The 15,661-nt window shown below is 56.7% G+C and overlaps 1 protein-coding gene across 2 annotated transcripts in view; it reads right to left on the reverse strand.

Moving 5' to 3' along the window:
• Positions 1–15,661, reverse strand: part of SYNJ2 (synaptojanin 2) — a 96,053-nt gene that overhangs the window by 40,258 nt on the left and 40,134 nt on the right. For both annotated transcript variants that reach the window (XM_065888684.1, XM_065888685.1), the window contains exons 3-5: positions 13,244–13,514; positions 9,427–9,652; positions 1,245–1,328 (exon numbers count right to left, since the gene is read on the reverse strand). In XM_065888684.1, the coding sequence (XP_065744756.1) occupies positions 1,245–1,328; positions 9,427–9,652; positions 13,244–13,514 (581 nt within the window). The remainder of the gene's footprint in view (positions 1–1,244; positions 1,329–9,426; positions 9,653–13,243; positions 13,515–15,661) is intronic.

Below are 15,661 nucleotides of genomic sequence, written 5' to 3' on the forward strand. Positions count from 1 at the left end.
GTTAATTGAGCTTTTGCCCACAGAACTGAGACACTCATCCACCCGTCTCACCTAAGGGCTGACAAGGTTCCTTTCCACGGCTTCCAACTGCACGATGACAGCATGAGGACAAAGTGCCCATGGCTGAGGCTGGGTCAAGTCAAGGGCGGGTGAGACCCAGCGCGTCAAACACTCCAAGAGCCTGGCAGGTGGCCCTGGGCCTCTCTAGCCACCGGCTGGTGACCCAGCCACCGTCACACAGAGCGCTCGGGAAGGAGAGCCAAGGTGACGCAGGCCCGGGCACAGCGGTCTCCTGAGGGCACCCACGTTCCCTCCAGCCAGGCGGGAAGACCGGGATCGGTGTGGAGGAATCAGGTCCCCTCGGCCGTGACCCTCCCAGGTAGGAAAGCAGTGTGCCCCTCCACTGACGACAGACGTGCTCTTGGACCCACACCCTGAACTCGTCCCAGGAGACAGAAGGCCAAATACCTCTGGCACTGGCCAGTGCCCTGTTGGGACGGCAAGGAGTATTTTTAGAAATCACATGAAAGCTCCGTGCAGTTTGCACGCGGCCCCACAACAAGCACCTCCAAACGCCGGACCTGCCACACGGCCGCTGGGGCCCCCAAGACCTTTCAAAGCTTTCCAGGAGAGTCGCAACTCTCTAAAGACATCTTGGGGGGCCTTCCCTGGTGGCGCAGTGGTTGAGAGCCCGCCTGCCGATGCAGGGGACACGGGTTCGTGCCCCGGTCCAGGAAGATCCCACATGCCGTGGAGCGGCTGGGCCCGTGAGCCATGGCCGCTGAGCCTGCGCGTCCGGAGCCTGTGCTCCGCAACGGGAGAGGCCACAACGGTGAGAGGCCCGCGTACCGCAAAAAAAAAAAAGACATCTTAGGCCACGCTCTCAACACACTGAACTTGGGTCTAAGTGAAGGTAACTGCAATCACACGATGTGGTCCACTTACCCCAAAGACCTTCCACCTCACCAGTGTCATCAGTGAGCTCGAGATCGGAAAATCACACAACGTATGTGTCTCTGTGTACGACACCACACACACACGCGCGCACACACACACACACACACACGTGCACGCTCTCACACACGTGCACACACACTGTGACAACTCAGCTCAATCCAACTGGGCTGGGGAAAAAGACCAGCAACTGCCATGAAAGAAATATGACTAAAAGAAACAACTCACAGCCGTTCAGAAGAGAAGAGTGCGCGAACAACGACACACGGGACAGGCTCTTTATTACCTACCTGAAGCCCTGGCTGCTCCCAAAACAGCGGAACGGAGCCTCTGATCTGAACAAAAGACGACACTCCATCATCCATGTAAATCATCTGCACCACAAGGAGACAGAAAGGGAAAGGTATTCTTCAATGAAACCGAATGTCCTGGGGCCGGGTAACGGGATCCGGCTGCCTGAGACCCGACACCAGCCAGAGCGAAGGGCGACAGCGGGCTTGAGCGCCCTCTGCCCCTCTCCCAGCCTGGCCGAGCTGCTCCCCGCCCCGCAGGCCGGCTGGCGCTCACAGGCTTGCTCCTCTGCCCCCCAGCCTCTGAGGAGGAGGGTGCGGGTGGATGGAAATCCCACAACCTGAGCGACCTCCCCGAAAAGCCTAGCAGTCCCCTCCCCACCAATTTTAGGAACAGAGGCAAATGGGCTCTGGGATTTAACTAAGACCTTCCTGGGAGCCCTCTACTGTCACCCTGTCAACTGGCGAAGTAGCAGACAGCGACTGGAAAGGGACTGGAGGAAATGAAATGAACCAGCTGTAGCCCAAAGCCCTAGTTAGCTGCACTAGTCGGTCCTGCGCTTGACAATGCAGGTCAAGACTTGACCTGAACTCACAGTTGGTCCTGGCCCTACACCACTGTGTTCTTGAACGTGTCAGGGAGTCCACACACACACACACACACACACACACACAAACACAGCCTCCACAAACTTCCAGGGTGACAGCACCTGCACCGACACAGACCATCCTTTACAAGTTAAGGAATGTATCTCCTTCCTACCCCACACACAGTTCTTCCAGGCTGTACCAACTCCTCACCCACCTACAGGCCCTTACTGATGCTCTAGTGCCAGGGAGGTCTAAAGGGACAAAAAGTACAGTCCCCAGCATCACGAGGGTGAGGGCTGCGGCAGCTATCGGATGCTGCCCTTTATCTGAGTAACTCTACCCTGGTCTGGCAGGGCTGGCCTCAGGCGATGCTACTGGCCCTTTCCATTTCTTAGCGGCCTGCTCCCTTACAGGGTAGCTTTCCATGCGGCTAGATCACGCTCAGATCACACATGCATTAGTAATTCTGCAGTGGAGGACCTGAATATTAGACCTGAAGGTTCCCTGAACTTCAGGAATTACATGAGCCTGGGAGTAATAATGTTAGGCTGAAACTCTATCCTTTAATCTCCAAAGGAAAAAAATGTACTGGGTGAAGAACCCATCTGTTTTCAGATACTGATCACCAGCAAATTGGTTACGCTCCATTATTCCACTGACAAAAGCAGAAGAAAGTAGCGGTTATTTAAGCTACTGCAGGGAGCACAGGCTACAGCGAGATTAAAGGTATACAGCCTCTCTGCCTGTGTCCAGATTGCTGAGAGTCACCAATTCAGACAACATCTCTATGTAAAGACAACTCGTAACAGCGCCCAGGACCTGACGGAAGCTAAGGAACGATTACCCTTCACTTTACTGAATACGTGCTAAAAACACTACTTCCGGCATTAGACCACGCCCCTCTTGAGCTGGAACTTAACACAGAACCAGCTTCAGAAAAACACCGACAAGCAGTCCCAGCACTCCGGACCCCACCCCCGGGGCAGAAAGAAAAGATGCCTCCAAATTTCTCTATTCCTCCTCCCACGTGAAAATATTCTAGTTCTGTGCCCACCCTGTCATCAGGAACACCCACCTCTTCGTTCCCAAGGTGGTAGGACAACCCCCATCATCACACCGTAGTGATGGATTTAAAGTGCTTTCCTTTCTGGGCGAAAGAGCACAGGTTTTCAAACTAGCGGGAGCTTCAACACCTGGCCTGACCTCACAGAGGTAGTTTTAACAGAGGGCACTTGGGGGCCCTGGGGGAGGAGAGACAGGATGCAGAGTGAACGCACATCGGCATGTGACCTCTGGGACACCACCGACCCGGGTCCCACTCCCCTCTGCCCAGCGGGGTTCCTTAACCACCTCCTGCCTCGGTTTCCCTCTCTCAACGGAGTTGGCGTCACCTGATCACAGAGGGGTGACGTGCCGTGAAGCAAAGGAGGGAGCGTTCTGGGGCCCAGGGCGGTCACTCCTTCCCGTTCAGGTCGGAAGCCTCCTGCCCCACAGAACATGGGAACGGGGTTCAGGCCGCGGGCAGGAGAGGGAATCTAGGAGGGGACAGACAGAGGTGGGAGGGAAACGCAGCGCAGGAGGGGCTTCAGGAAGGGGGAGCCACCGCGGCGTGTGGCTCGAGGCCAGGCCTGGCACCGAGCACGCCCCTTTCACAGAGTGGGGGAACAGCAGCCCAACAACCATAACGAGAAAGGGACAAAGCAGGAAGCCTCGCCACTGGATAGAGACACTTTTCTCCAAAAGGCTTTTTGCTGAACTTCTGGTCCAGGATGAGGTGTTTGCAAACCAATTCCTTCCAGGTCTGCATTCTCGGGAGGACACTCACGGTCATCCTAACCTCCCTGATGAATCAGTGGCCTTATCTTCAGTAGCCAAATCGTTATCTTTTGTTTTGGGTAAATGAGGGGACTTTCTGTGCCGCGAGTCATGGCGGCAGAGCGGGCCCACCAGGTGGGACTCCCAGCAGAGCCGAAAAGACTGCAGACTCCGCCCAGGGAGACCAAGATGCCGTCCACACCTGCGCACACATGCATCTACACAACACAAATGTGCACACAACATCTGCCTGCATGCCCACACAAAACCCCGACCCACAAACGTGCACACACACAGCCTGCCTTGGAGGAGAAAGACTGTTCTCTTAGGGAAAAACATAAAAGCAAGGCAGGAGTGGATGGTTGGAAAACACCTCCCTTTTCTGGCTCCCTGAGAGTTAGCCTCCACATCAGGGATCCAGCCTGCTCCGTCTCGCGCCATCGCTGGTCTGAATGACAGAGGCAAGCAGCCCGTCAGCCGCCCTCGTGCCTCTGCTACAGGACCTCCCCTCCCCGGTGGCTAAGGTCTCAGTCCCTTAGCAGAGGGCACAGGCCGGAGGTGACCTGCAGGCAACACAAGAGGGGCCAAGCTGCCACAGCCAATGCTCCTTCCTGCCGCGGGCTCAGTGCCAATGTCCTCAAGTTGCTGCCTGCGCCCTCAGGTGCAGACATGAGGTTTCAGATCCTGCCATTTCTCTAAATGCCAGGTCACGAAGCAGGCGACGCCTTGTGTCTTCCTCTCCCTCCGTGGTTCCCCACCTCCCAGGGTCCTCGTCCAAGACTCCCCACCTCCCAGCGCCCTCCTCCAAGACTCCCCACCTCCCAGCGCCCTCCTCCAAGACTCCCCACCTCCCAGCGTCCTCGTCCAAGACTCCCCACCTCCCAGCGTCCTCCTCCAAGACTCCCCACCTGCCAGGGTCCTCCTCCAAGACTCCCCACCTGCCAGGGTCCTCCTCCAAGACTCCCCACCTCCCAGGGTCCTCCTCCAAGACTCCCCACCTCCCAGGGTCCTCCTCCAAGACTCCCCACCTCCCAGCGTCCTCCTCCAAGACTCCCCACCTCCCAGCGCCCTCCTCCAAGACTCCACACATCCCAGCGTCCTCGTCCAAGACTCCCCACCTCCCAGGGTCCTCCTCCAAGACTCCCCACCTCCCAGCGCCCTCCTCCAAGACTCCACACCTCCCAGCGTCCTCGTCCAAGACTCCCCACCTCCCAGGGTCCTCCTCCAAGACTCCCCACCTCCCAGCGTCCTCCTCCAAGACTCCCCACCTCCCAGCGCCCTCCTCCAAGACTCCACACATCCCAGCGTCCTCGTCCAAGACTCCCCACCTCCCAGGGTCCTCCTCCAAGACTCCCCACCTCCCAGCGCCCTCCTCCAAGACTCCACACCTCCCAGCGTCCTCGTCCAAGACTCCCCACCTCCCAGGGTCCTCCTCCAAGACTCCCCACCTCCCAGCGCCCTCCTCCAAGACTCCCCACCTCCCAGCGTCCTCCTCCAAGACTCCCCACCTCCCAGGGTCCTCCTCCAAGACTCCCCACCTCCCAGGGTCCTCCTCCAAGACTCCCCACCTCCCAGGGTCCTCGTCCAAGACTCCCCACCTCCAAGCGTCCTCCTCCAAGACTCCCCACCTCCCAGCGTCCTCCTCCAAGACTCCCCACCTCCCAGCGTCCTCCTCCAAGACTCCCCACCTCCCAGGGCCCTCCTGAAAGACTCCCCACCTCCCAGCGCCCTCCTGCAAGACTCCCCACCTCCCAGCGTCCTCCTCCAAGACTCCCCACCTCCCAGCGTCCTCCTCCAAGACTCCCCACCTCCCAGGGTCCTCCTCCAAGACTCCCCACCTCCCAGGGTCCTCCTCCAAGACTCCCCACCTCCCAGGGTCCTCCTCCAAGACTCCCCACCTCCCAGCGTCCTCCTCCAAGACTCCCCACCTCCCAGCGTCCTCGTCCAAGACTCCCCACCTCCCAGCGTCCTCCTCCAAGACTCCCCACCTCCCAGCGTCCTCGTCCAAGACTCCCCACCTCCCAGCGTCCTCGTCCAAGATTCCCCACCTCCCAGCGTCCTCCTCCAAGACTCCCCACCTCCCAGCACCCTCCTCCAAGGCTCCCCACCTCCCAGCGTCCTCGTCCAAGACTCCCCACCTCCCAGGGTCCTCCTCCAAGACTCCCCACTTCCCAGCGTCCTCCTCCAAGACTCCCCACCTACCAGGGTCCTCCTCCAAGACTCCCCACCTCCCAGCGTCCTCCTCCAAGACTCCCTGCCTTGCAGGGTCCTCCGCTAGCACACAGGCCTCTCCCTGCCCTCACCTGCTCTGCTGTCTTTCCTTCTCTCTCCAGGTAGGAGGCTCACAGCTGAGCACTGACCACTCACCGTGGGAGGCACGCCCGAGGGCCAGCTGGTCTGTCTCCTCCCTGCTGTGACCCCACCCAGCAGCCCCTCAGCCGAGGGGCTCAGGACATGCATCTGTGTTGCCGACGAGGACACCCCTGTATTGGCTCTGGGAAATGACCCCTCCCCTGGGGTCACCTTCTCCTCCACACACCAGGGCGGTCACGCTGTTTGGGGGCCCTGCTGGTGTGACTCGTCCGGCTCCTCCCTCCCGTGGTGGAGAGCACGGGGTCCCTGGGGAGCAGACTGAAACACACGCGCCCCACGAGGAACTGCTTTGGGTGCAAGCCCACGACCTCCTGCCCTATGTGTGTCTGTGAAAACGAAATCACCGTGGGGCTCACTTGCAGCCTCTGGGTCCCGGCAGGACAGCAGCTGGTGATGTCTGGCTGACTGTCAGCTCATCCGCTGCTCCTGGGAGCAAGGTCGGGGCGAGGGCCTCATCCAGAGAGCAGCCCGGAGGAAGAAAGGGAGGAAAAGCACAAACCCGGAAGCCCACAAAGCTCACAGGAGCCAAGAAACCCCTCCCCGCGCCCAAGAAGGGAGGCAGGTGCCGGCAATTTAAGTAACAGGGTGGGCTGCAGGAGTGGGGGGCAGGGCGCTGTGGGCTCTAAGGCCTCGCGGGCCGGCCGCACGCTGCTGGAGGGGACAGGGTCCCTGCCTCCCAACACGTACATGGGGCAGGCAGGAGAAAAGCACAAGTCACCAGGCACACTTAGAACAACCAGAGCAGAGGCCCAACCCTAGTCTGTAGAAAAACGAGAAGAGCAAGGACAATAGGGAGATTGTTCATAAAGCTAAAGGCGCTGCATTGGAAGCACAGTCCTGACCTGTTAAGGTCAGGTTATGTCCTTGTGTTGGATTGAATTGTGGCGCCCCTCAAAAAGATATGTTGAAGGGGCTTCCCTGGTGGCGCAGTGGTTAGGAGTCCGCCTGCCGATGCAGGGGACACGGGTTCGTGCCCCGGTCTGGGAGGATCCCACATGCCGCGGAGCGGCTGGGCCCGTGAGCCATGGCCGCTGAGCCTGCGCGTCCGGAGCCTGTGCTCCGCAATGGGAGAGGCCACAACAGTGAGAGGCCCGTGTACTGCAAAAAAAAAAAAAAAAAAGAAAGATATATTGAAGGCCTAACCCCCAGCACCTGGGAATGTGACCTTACTTGGAGATAAGAGCCATTCCAGATGCAATTAGTTAAGAAAGGTCAGGTTGGAGTAGGCTGGGCCCTCAATCCAATATGCCTGGTGTCCTTATGTAAAGGGGAGAAACACACACACACAGGGAGAAGATGCCACGTGGTGCTGGAGCCAGATGGGAGTGACGCTGCCACCACCGGGCGTCAGAAGCTGCCAGTGGGAAGGCTCCTCCCCCAGAGGCTTCAGAAGGAGGGCGGCGGTACGCACGCCCTGATCTCGGGCTCTGGCCTCCAGGACTGGGAGACGATACATTTCAGTCCTTTTCAGCACGCCCCGGCTCCCACCATTTGCGGTGCTCGTTACAGCAGTTCCAGGAAACCACTACGCCTTCTTACATTTTCAGTGTTAAAATGTCTTACCGTTTAGGAACAGACAGTGATAAGGAGGGCAGTTGCTTTATCAATGACTTACTTGACAAGACACAGTAGATGGGACCCCAATTTTTAAAAAACTGGTTGAAATCCAAAAAAATCTAAGGGGCACTAAACAAGGTACTCTCTGCCCGAGGGCGGGATGGGGAACGGTGCGAAGGCTGAATCACAGGGGCTCGCTCCAGGGCTGCCCGCTGGAAACCTAAATCCCGCTCAGTTACCAGGTTCAGGGTCTCTGGTATTTTGATTTGTCCAAAAATGCTTTGCATCTTTGGCCCCCACTTCCCAGCACAGCGCTCAGCCTGTGGCAGGTGAAAAGTAATTAAGATCTATGGAATGAATTGAATGGTGCAAAGACTAATGACACAGGGATAAAGACCGGGATGGAACACCGTGAGGAAGGCCCCCATCTCGGGGCCTCGTTTTCTCTGTCATTTTTAACCAGGTGTTTATTTACCAGCCGCGTCTATGTCCAGGAGAGCTGAAGTCACAGGCAAGAAACTGCCCCTCTGCTCATCTTCAGGCTGCTGACTGGCATCCCCCTACTCAGCATCTGACCCCAAGAGGACCCTCCCCGCTCTGTGCCCTCCGAAAGCCCAGGCAGGTCCAGCTCACACACGGAAGGCAAGTGCTCAAATCTGTGCTGAATTAAACCGGCTGAAGTCCTGGTAGGAAACACCTGTCGCAGCTGCAGCCGTAAGAGGGGATGCAAAGTCCCATCACCACTAAATAAACACGGGCTGCTTGCAGCTTGACACCCACGGCAATACTACACCTGTGCCTTTCATGGGCTATCCTTTGATTTATTCTATCTGTTAGTCTACACGGTGGTATTATCCTACTGCGTAGGATAACATCGCATGTTCGCAAAAAAATCGCCTGTTAGCAAAAAAATAATAATAAATGAAGCAGCTGTAAGACAGCATCTCTGGGAATGAGAACAGAATTTAGGGGGGAAAATGTCAATGAGAAATTAAGCAGAAGGTTCTATTCCACGGAGCTGAAAGCAACTGCTTCCTCACATGCAGATTTCACAACTCCCAGCTGCTAAGACTTGCTTCCAGGAGGAAGCTTCAGTGGATCCAGAATGAGAAATAACTTCCTTCTCTCATCCTGCCATTATTCAGCTACTTACTTTTGTCTTAAAAAGATTTTCAAACCCTATTGGTTCATTTGTCAGCTGCTCTCTGAATAACCGCCACCCTTCGTGATATCACGGCAAAAATTCCTTCTTTTTAGCTGAAAATACCCCTGGGTAAGCAACACTTTTCCAGCGTGAGAAGAGAATCAAAAAAGATACAGCATGCAGGGACTTCCCTGGGGGCGCAGTGGTTAAGAATCCGCCTGCCAATGCAGGGGACACGGGTTCGAGCCCTGGTCCGGGAAGATCCCACATGCCGCGGCGCAACTAAGCCCGCGAGCCACAAACTACTGAGCCCGTGTGCCACAACTACTGAAGCCCACGCGCCTAGAGCCCGTGCTCCACAACAAGAAAAGCCACCGCCATAAGAAGCCCGCGCACCGTGACGAAGAGTAGCCCCCGCTCGCCACAACTAGAGAAAGCCCGCACACAGCAACGAAGACCCAACGCGGCCAAAAATACATAAATAAGTAAATAAATAAATGTATTAAAAGAAAAGATACAGCATGCAAACCCGAGGCCACATTTGCAAACAGAGCCCCAGGGACACATTCTGTGCTCCTGGGAGAGCGAGGAGCCACGTTCATGAGAAAACGCCTCCAGCACCCCCGCCTCCAACGGAAACTAGTTTGCACAGGTTCCTCTGCTCTGAACCAGCGGGGGCCACGGGCCGGCCTGGGCACTGACCTGCTCCGTCTCCACGAAGTTGGACACATGGCCGTCGTCGTTCACGCCTCGGGTGTGGAAGCGAGCACCGGCGCGCTCGCAGCTGATACGGGAGACGAGGCAGGCCTTGGCCTGCTTGTGAGAGGCGTACACCGTGCGGACGGCCACCACCCCGCAGATGACCTTCAGCAGCCAGTCACAGCAGCGCACCTGGTGCTGCCTCAGGGGCACGTGCAGCTGCTGGTTCCTGCAAAACAGAGCCCCACAGCGGTTCAGGCCGCCTCACATCCTCGAGGGAACACCGTGCCCAGAGCAAGTCGGGGAGGGGCCCAGGGGCTGCCTTCCCACACTGCACACTCCCCACGAACTCCACACTCGGGACACACAGCCCGGGACGTGCGAGTGCTTCAGAGACACCCCGAACGGCAGGGCCACGGAGACACGTGCAGCAGGAAAGGGCTAGGAGTCCTTTCCTGAAGCTGCTCCCAGGCGTCAGTATCAGTGAATGGAATCCAGGTACAGGTGTGAGTCAGTCACAGGTCTTTCAGGGAATCTCAGAGAAGCCTCTGTTTACACTGGTGGCCTCTGCAGTTTTTGATAATAAATCCCATCAGTAAAAACTTAATCATGCTTTATGATGACAGGATAGTGATAAATGATAAAATGACAAATCATAAAAATAATTAAATATATGCATGCTTACATGCTTACTTAAATTATATCCACATCCCACAAGGTGAATGTAATGAGAGCATTACAAAGCAATGGATAATAAATAAACGGGATGAGATGAACATAAAACCTAATGAAAGTTCTAGTACTTCCTCCCCATACCCAGTGGATTGTTCTGGGTCTCTGGCATCCACGATGATAACCATGGGGATAAAGGCCAACTTTTATCAAGGGCACCGAGCACCGTTCTAAGTGCTTTGGGACGGATCAACTCACTTCATCCCTGAAACAGCCCTGTGTACCAGGTGTTATCATTCACCCCATTTTACAGATGAAGAAACTGAGGCACAGAAGAGAAGTACTCGCCCAAGGTCACGGCGCCAGGAAGCGGTAGCATGGAGTTGGAGCTGTGCTCTTCACCCCGAGCCTCTCCTGCTGAAGGCCCTACCTTGACAGCTGCACTTGTGCATGGCCACACCCTGCTCTCATCTCTCACTCGCTCGGCCTCCCCAGCGCCCACTGGAGCTTACCGAGCAGGTAAGTGGTTGCTCTGAGAAGTGGGGCTCGGAGGGCGTGCACGGGCCTCAGGCTTCTTCCGGGCTCCGCACAGTTCACCCAGGGGACCCAAGCAGTGCCGTTCTGAGGCCCCTAACACGCTCCCCAGGAGGCAGGAACCACCACAGGGTAGCAAGCTAATCTAGGTCACAATGCCCTATTTGTTTAAAAAAGGCAGCACTATTCCTGCCTTAAGCAGGTCTCTCCTTTCTGGAGAAGTGTGCCGTGAGCTCTGACGTCTCAGGGGGCTTCTCTAAGTGGCAAGAGGCAGCCACTCCCTGCTCTCAGGCCAGCCTCCCCGACATGACCGCGTGGGCACTAAGAGACACCCCCCGCCCCAGGAGCAGGGCCATGCCTGACCTCTCACACCAGGGTGCTGGTCTGCCTAAAGAATGACGAGCATGAAGCATTACTTTACAAAAACACCTTCCCCTCTTCTGAAACCCTCTCTAAAATTCAGACGACAAACCCTCTTTAGTCATCCCCGTATGAAATCAGCGTCAAAGGAAGGCCTCCAGAATATTCCAGGGTCTTCCAGCCACACGGCTATGGCTGCCATCAGTCACTAGGGGTCAGGAGAAGGAACCGTTTGCCAAACAGATAGCTCTAAATAATCCTGTCTGTAGTCACACTGGCCTGACCCCCTCTGGGAGGACAGCTCATATCCTTGAAGGAAGAAACCCAAACCTACAAAGGAAAACAGCCTGCGTCTCCTTCCAGGACTGAATGGTACTAGGAAGCAACGATCGGTGGGGAACAGTAACCAGCCCAGAAAAATGCCTTCACCCCGCTGTACACCAGCCACGTTCAGCGCTGACCCCCATCTGACACCAGATGTGGGTTCAGACCTTGAACACCGCACCCAAAACGGTGGGTTCAGGCCATCAAGCCCGTGACCACGCAAGCTGGGGCTGACTCAGCTGTGGTCAGCTCCATGGGTGCCGCCCTGAGCCCAAACACCACGCCCTGGAGTGTGGGATGGCCCAGCAGCCTAGCACCTCCAGAGCCCAAGACAGTCTAGTGTCCACTTGGGGCCTCCCCCTCCCCAAGCCCCTCTCCGCCTTCACTCTGTGATTCTCTGCGTTGTCTTCTTTGTGGATCTCGAAATCTCCAACCACGGAGCTGGCATCAGGAGGCCTGGAAAGAGCAGGTACAAAGGGCAATCCAGATTCTCCAGGCACCCAACAAATGTTACAGCCTCTGAGACCTCTAGCCTCGGCTCATCAGACAGTCCCAGCTGAAGAGGACCCCCGGCCTAACAAAGACCCCTCATAACCCACAGCCCCTGTGTCCCTGAGCTTAGCTGCCTTCAGGGGCACGTGCACCTGCAAAATGGAACCAGTGATTCACAGACACACCATCCCCTGGACCTGTTACCCAGAGTGTGGTCCTCAAACCAGCAGCAATGGCGTCACCATTGGCTCCTTGCTAGAAATGCCGAGTCTCGGGCCCCAGCCCAGCCCTGCTCAGTCAAAATCTGCTGCAAAAGGATATGGTGAACCCCCTTTCTCCAAATGGAAGTCAGGAACTCACTTGTGGGAGTCCCAAGCACCAAGCAAAGTACACGTATCTGGTGATGGAAACCTATGACCTCCTCTGTTTGAGTAAAGGAGGGATGGATAGATAAAGGGCACAGAGAAGCCTCATCCGTCCTGACTCAGGGCTAGAGACTGGGGTAGCCCCAAAGGCCACCGCTGGAATCGAGGAACGCCTCATTACGTGAGGTGTACTGGAACATTTCTACAGCAGGATTTTCATCGCTTTTGCTTCTGACTCTCATCTCCTGGTAAATCTGAGGGGGGCAGCTCCATTGCACGTGAATCACGGTACCCCCGGCTCTTTCACAGGACTGGGGGCGTCATGACCCCTGGAGCCCAGAAAGGGAGATAACGGACATATTTACAGGGTCATCCACACTGGCTAGTCCCTGAAGGAGCGCCCAGACGCCCCTAAACATACAGAAACCCAACCACTTCTGCCTGGGCTTCAGGTCTGTCTTACACTACTGCACACCACCTTGGCAGGATGACTCAGTTTTGCCGTTGATACAACTGGTTTGGTTTTGTGATTAACAGCACGGGATCTGGAGCCAGATGCCTGGGTTCAAATTCCCTCTGTTATTCAAGCCTCAGTCTCCTTACCTGTAAAATGAGGATAACAGACCCTACTTCATTGGTTACTATGTGGATTATGTGAGTTATGACCCCCAGAGAACTTAGAACAGTGCTTTATAAATGTCGGTGGTAAATGTCTGTACACTGGAGGATAACCAGGAGAACTGAGGGGACCAGGGGCCAGGGAAGCACTGAGCACAGGCCCAGGCACTTGGGAGAAACCGGGAGATGCTGCCACTTGTGCTCTTTACTTATGGAGCAGATTTTCCTTCCTAAGTCTGCATTAAACCATGTTGAGCTCCCTCCCTGACCCCTGGTGGGGAGCGGGGCTTGTTTGCCTCTCATTGTGCGGCGAGTGAGCGGGCACAGATCACAGCTCTCACAGGTGACCCACGTGCCGGGGATGATGCAAAGTGGAGATCAAGGATGCAGGCGCCCATCAGAGCCCGCCCTCCATGTAAGCTGTGGGCAGGAGAGCCCGGGCCCCAGGGCCTCACCAGAAGAAGGAGTTGCCCCACTCGGAGCTGTCATCGCCCTGCTTCTGTGCCCGGACAGTGAGGTCGAAGCGAGACCCATCATTGGGCCACGAGAAGTAGAAGACCCCTGAGGTGAGGATCTTCCTCAAGGCTGTGAGGCGGTCCTCCTCCTTGGCCTCTTCCTGAAGTGGGTAAAAGTCGGTGGCGGTGATTTTGTAGATTTCGGCCTCTGGAATTCTGCCCACAGATGTGCAGCCCGTCACCAAAACCAGGAAGCTCAGGGAGGTGCCACCTGGAAGGGAGTGAGACATGGGGGCTGAGGATCACGGGCGGCAGAGCGGCTGGCGGTGACGCGGGTGACGGGCAGCCGGGCTTTCAGCTGCAACCACGCAACTTCCTGTTCTCGCCTCTGCATCCCCCAGACCTCGCCTTCCTAAACTCCATGGCTCAGGGGTCCGCCCTGTCACCTGAGCCCGAAGCCTGGAGCCGTGGTTCCGGAGCCCGGCCCCTGTCCAGCAGCGGCAGTGCCACCTGCAGCCTGTTAGAAATGTGAATTCTCGGCACCACCCAGGCCTCTGGGGCCGGGCCAGCAGGCTGCGCTTACCAAGCCCGGGTGGTCCTGCTGCCCTCCAGAGTCTAAGGATATGCCTGCCTGGAGCCTTCCCAGCCCCACACCTCAAGCCCCTCAAATCCACCCTCCCCACGAATCCTCAGGGCCCCAGCCGGAGTCAGTCCTCCAAGCTCCATCGCTGGAGCGGCCTCCCAAACCCGCTTGATCGCAGACCTCCCTCCTTTGCTGAAATCCTTCCAGGCTCCCACTTGCCCACAGGGCTGAAGTGGGAACATCTGGGAGGTCCGAGCCACTCCTGCCCACCTCCTGCCCCTTCCCACACACAGTGCCCAGGGTCCAGCAGCTTTTACAGGCCGTCTCTGCAGCTCCTCAAATGCGCCCTTGCACCCCTGGGCCTCTGCCAGCGAGGCCTTCCTCAACTCCCTCCCCAGTCACCTTCCCACCCTCAGCCTCTAGACCAGCAAGAGCCTTCCCAACGCCTCTACCCAGCCCCCTTCCCAGGAGAACTCCTCTCCACCCTTCTGGGGTCAGGTCGGCAGCACCTCCTCCAGGGAGGCTTCCCTGCTCTCCCAAGACACTGCTGGGTGTCCCTTCTAAGGGCTAAGTGGTAGCCCTCGTCACACACAAAGCTAACAGCCTCCTTCCCTGCGTGTGTCCCCCAGTAGACTGGGGGTTCCTTAGGGGCAGGGCTCTGTTTGGTTGTCATATCCCAGCATCCTGGCATTGCATACGGCAAGTGTTTGATGAACACTTCCTAAATAGGCCAATGAGAGAGCAGCTCGAGCCTCCCCTCCCCCGGTGAAAGGTTACCCCAACCAGTGTGGACCCCACTGCCAGGAGGAGGACACACCCCTCTCCGGGGATGCCACCACACCATCCATGGCTGTCTTCTGTTCCCAGGCAATGCTTTACTCTGGGGACAGTGGGGACACTGCCCCATAGTCCCCCTTTTCAGGAGAAGGCCCAGGAGATAACTTGGGTAACTGGCCTTTAGGGGCTGGTGTGATTCAGGTCCAGAGCACACCCCTCCCATCCTACTGAGGTTTAAAGGACCCGATCCCACCAAGATCTACTCCAAATGTTCAGTGGTCGTTATCCGGAGCAATGGTGGTGAGCGTCCTTAGATCTCTGGACACTTTGCTAAGACCCCTAAGACTGCCAGTTCCACTGCTCACTTATACTAGGCTCCTTCCTCACACTGAATGAGAAAAAGAGTCCTGCTGGGGGTCGGGTAACATCGGTTTTTATTAAAGAGCCCTTCATTTGATAAATAGGTCACCACTCGTACCAGGCCTACCGGGGGTTGGGGGTCACATACAATAGGCAACCATACTGGCTTGTATCCCACGTCTCCAGTCACATGATCAGGAAATCATTTTGAAACAACAAGAATAAGGCAGTTATGCTGTGGACAGTGCCAGGTGTCAGGGGGCTGAGTTTCTTAAGCAGAACAGGCGTCGTTTCTGGAAGACAGGTGGGGTTTATGTGGGGTTGACATCCTCAAATTTCAGCCTCACAAATACAAAACCTACCCCAGCCTGTGCTAGAACCAATGCCCATGCATCCCATCTGCCTCTTCCGACGGGCTCAGCACGGGGTGAAGCAGAGTTCGAGAACTGTCCCCTTGCAGTGGCCAGAGGACAGCCTGGTGGTCTAGGCTGCGAGCCCAAGATTAGACTCTGGAGGGGGTGGGCTCCAGGGGAGGCATGGAAAATTCTACTTTACATCTCTCCATCCGAGTCATGAAGTGGGTTTCTGGCACCACTCCCTCAACAGCCTCTGCGTCGGGGGACCGAGTCCCTGGCAAGAGTTCCAGGGTGCTCCGAAGACAGCACACACTTCCTGCGCAGGGCAGTGGCCCGGGGGAG

Source organism: Phocoena phocoena, chromosome 12, assembly GCF_963924675.1.
Source record: "Phocoena phocoena chromosome 12, mPhoPho1.1, whole genome shotgun sequence".
In the NCBI taxonomy this organism is placed as follows: Eukaryota; Metazoa; Chordata; class Mammalia; order Artiodactyla; family Phocoenidae; genus Phocoena; species Phocoena phocoena.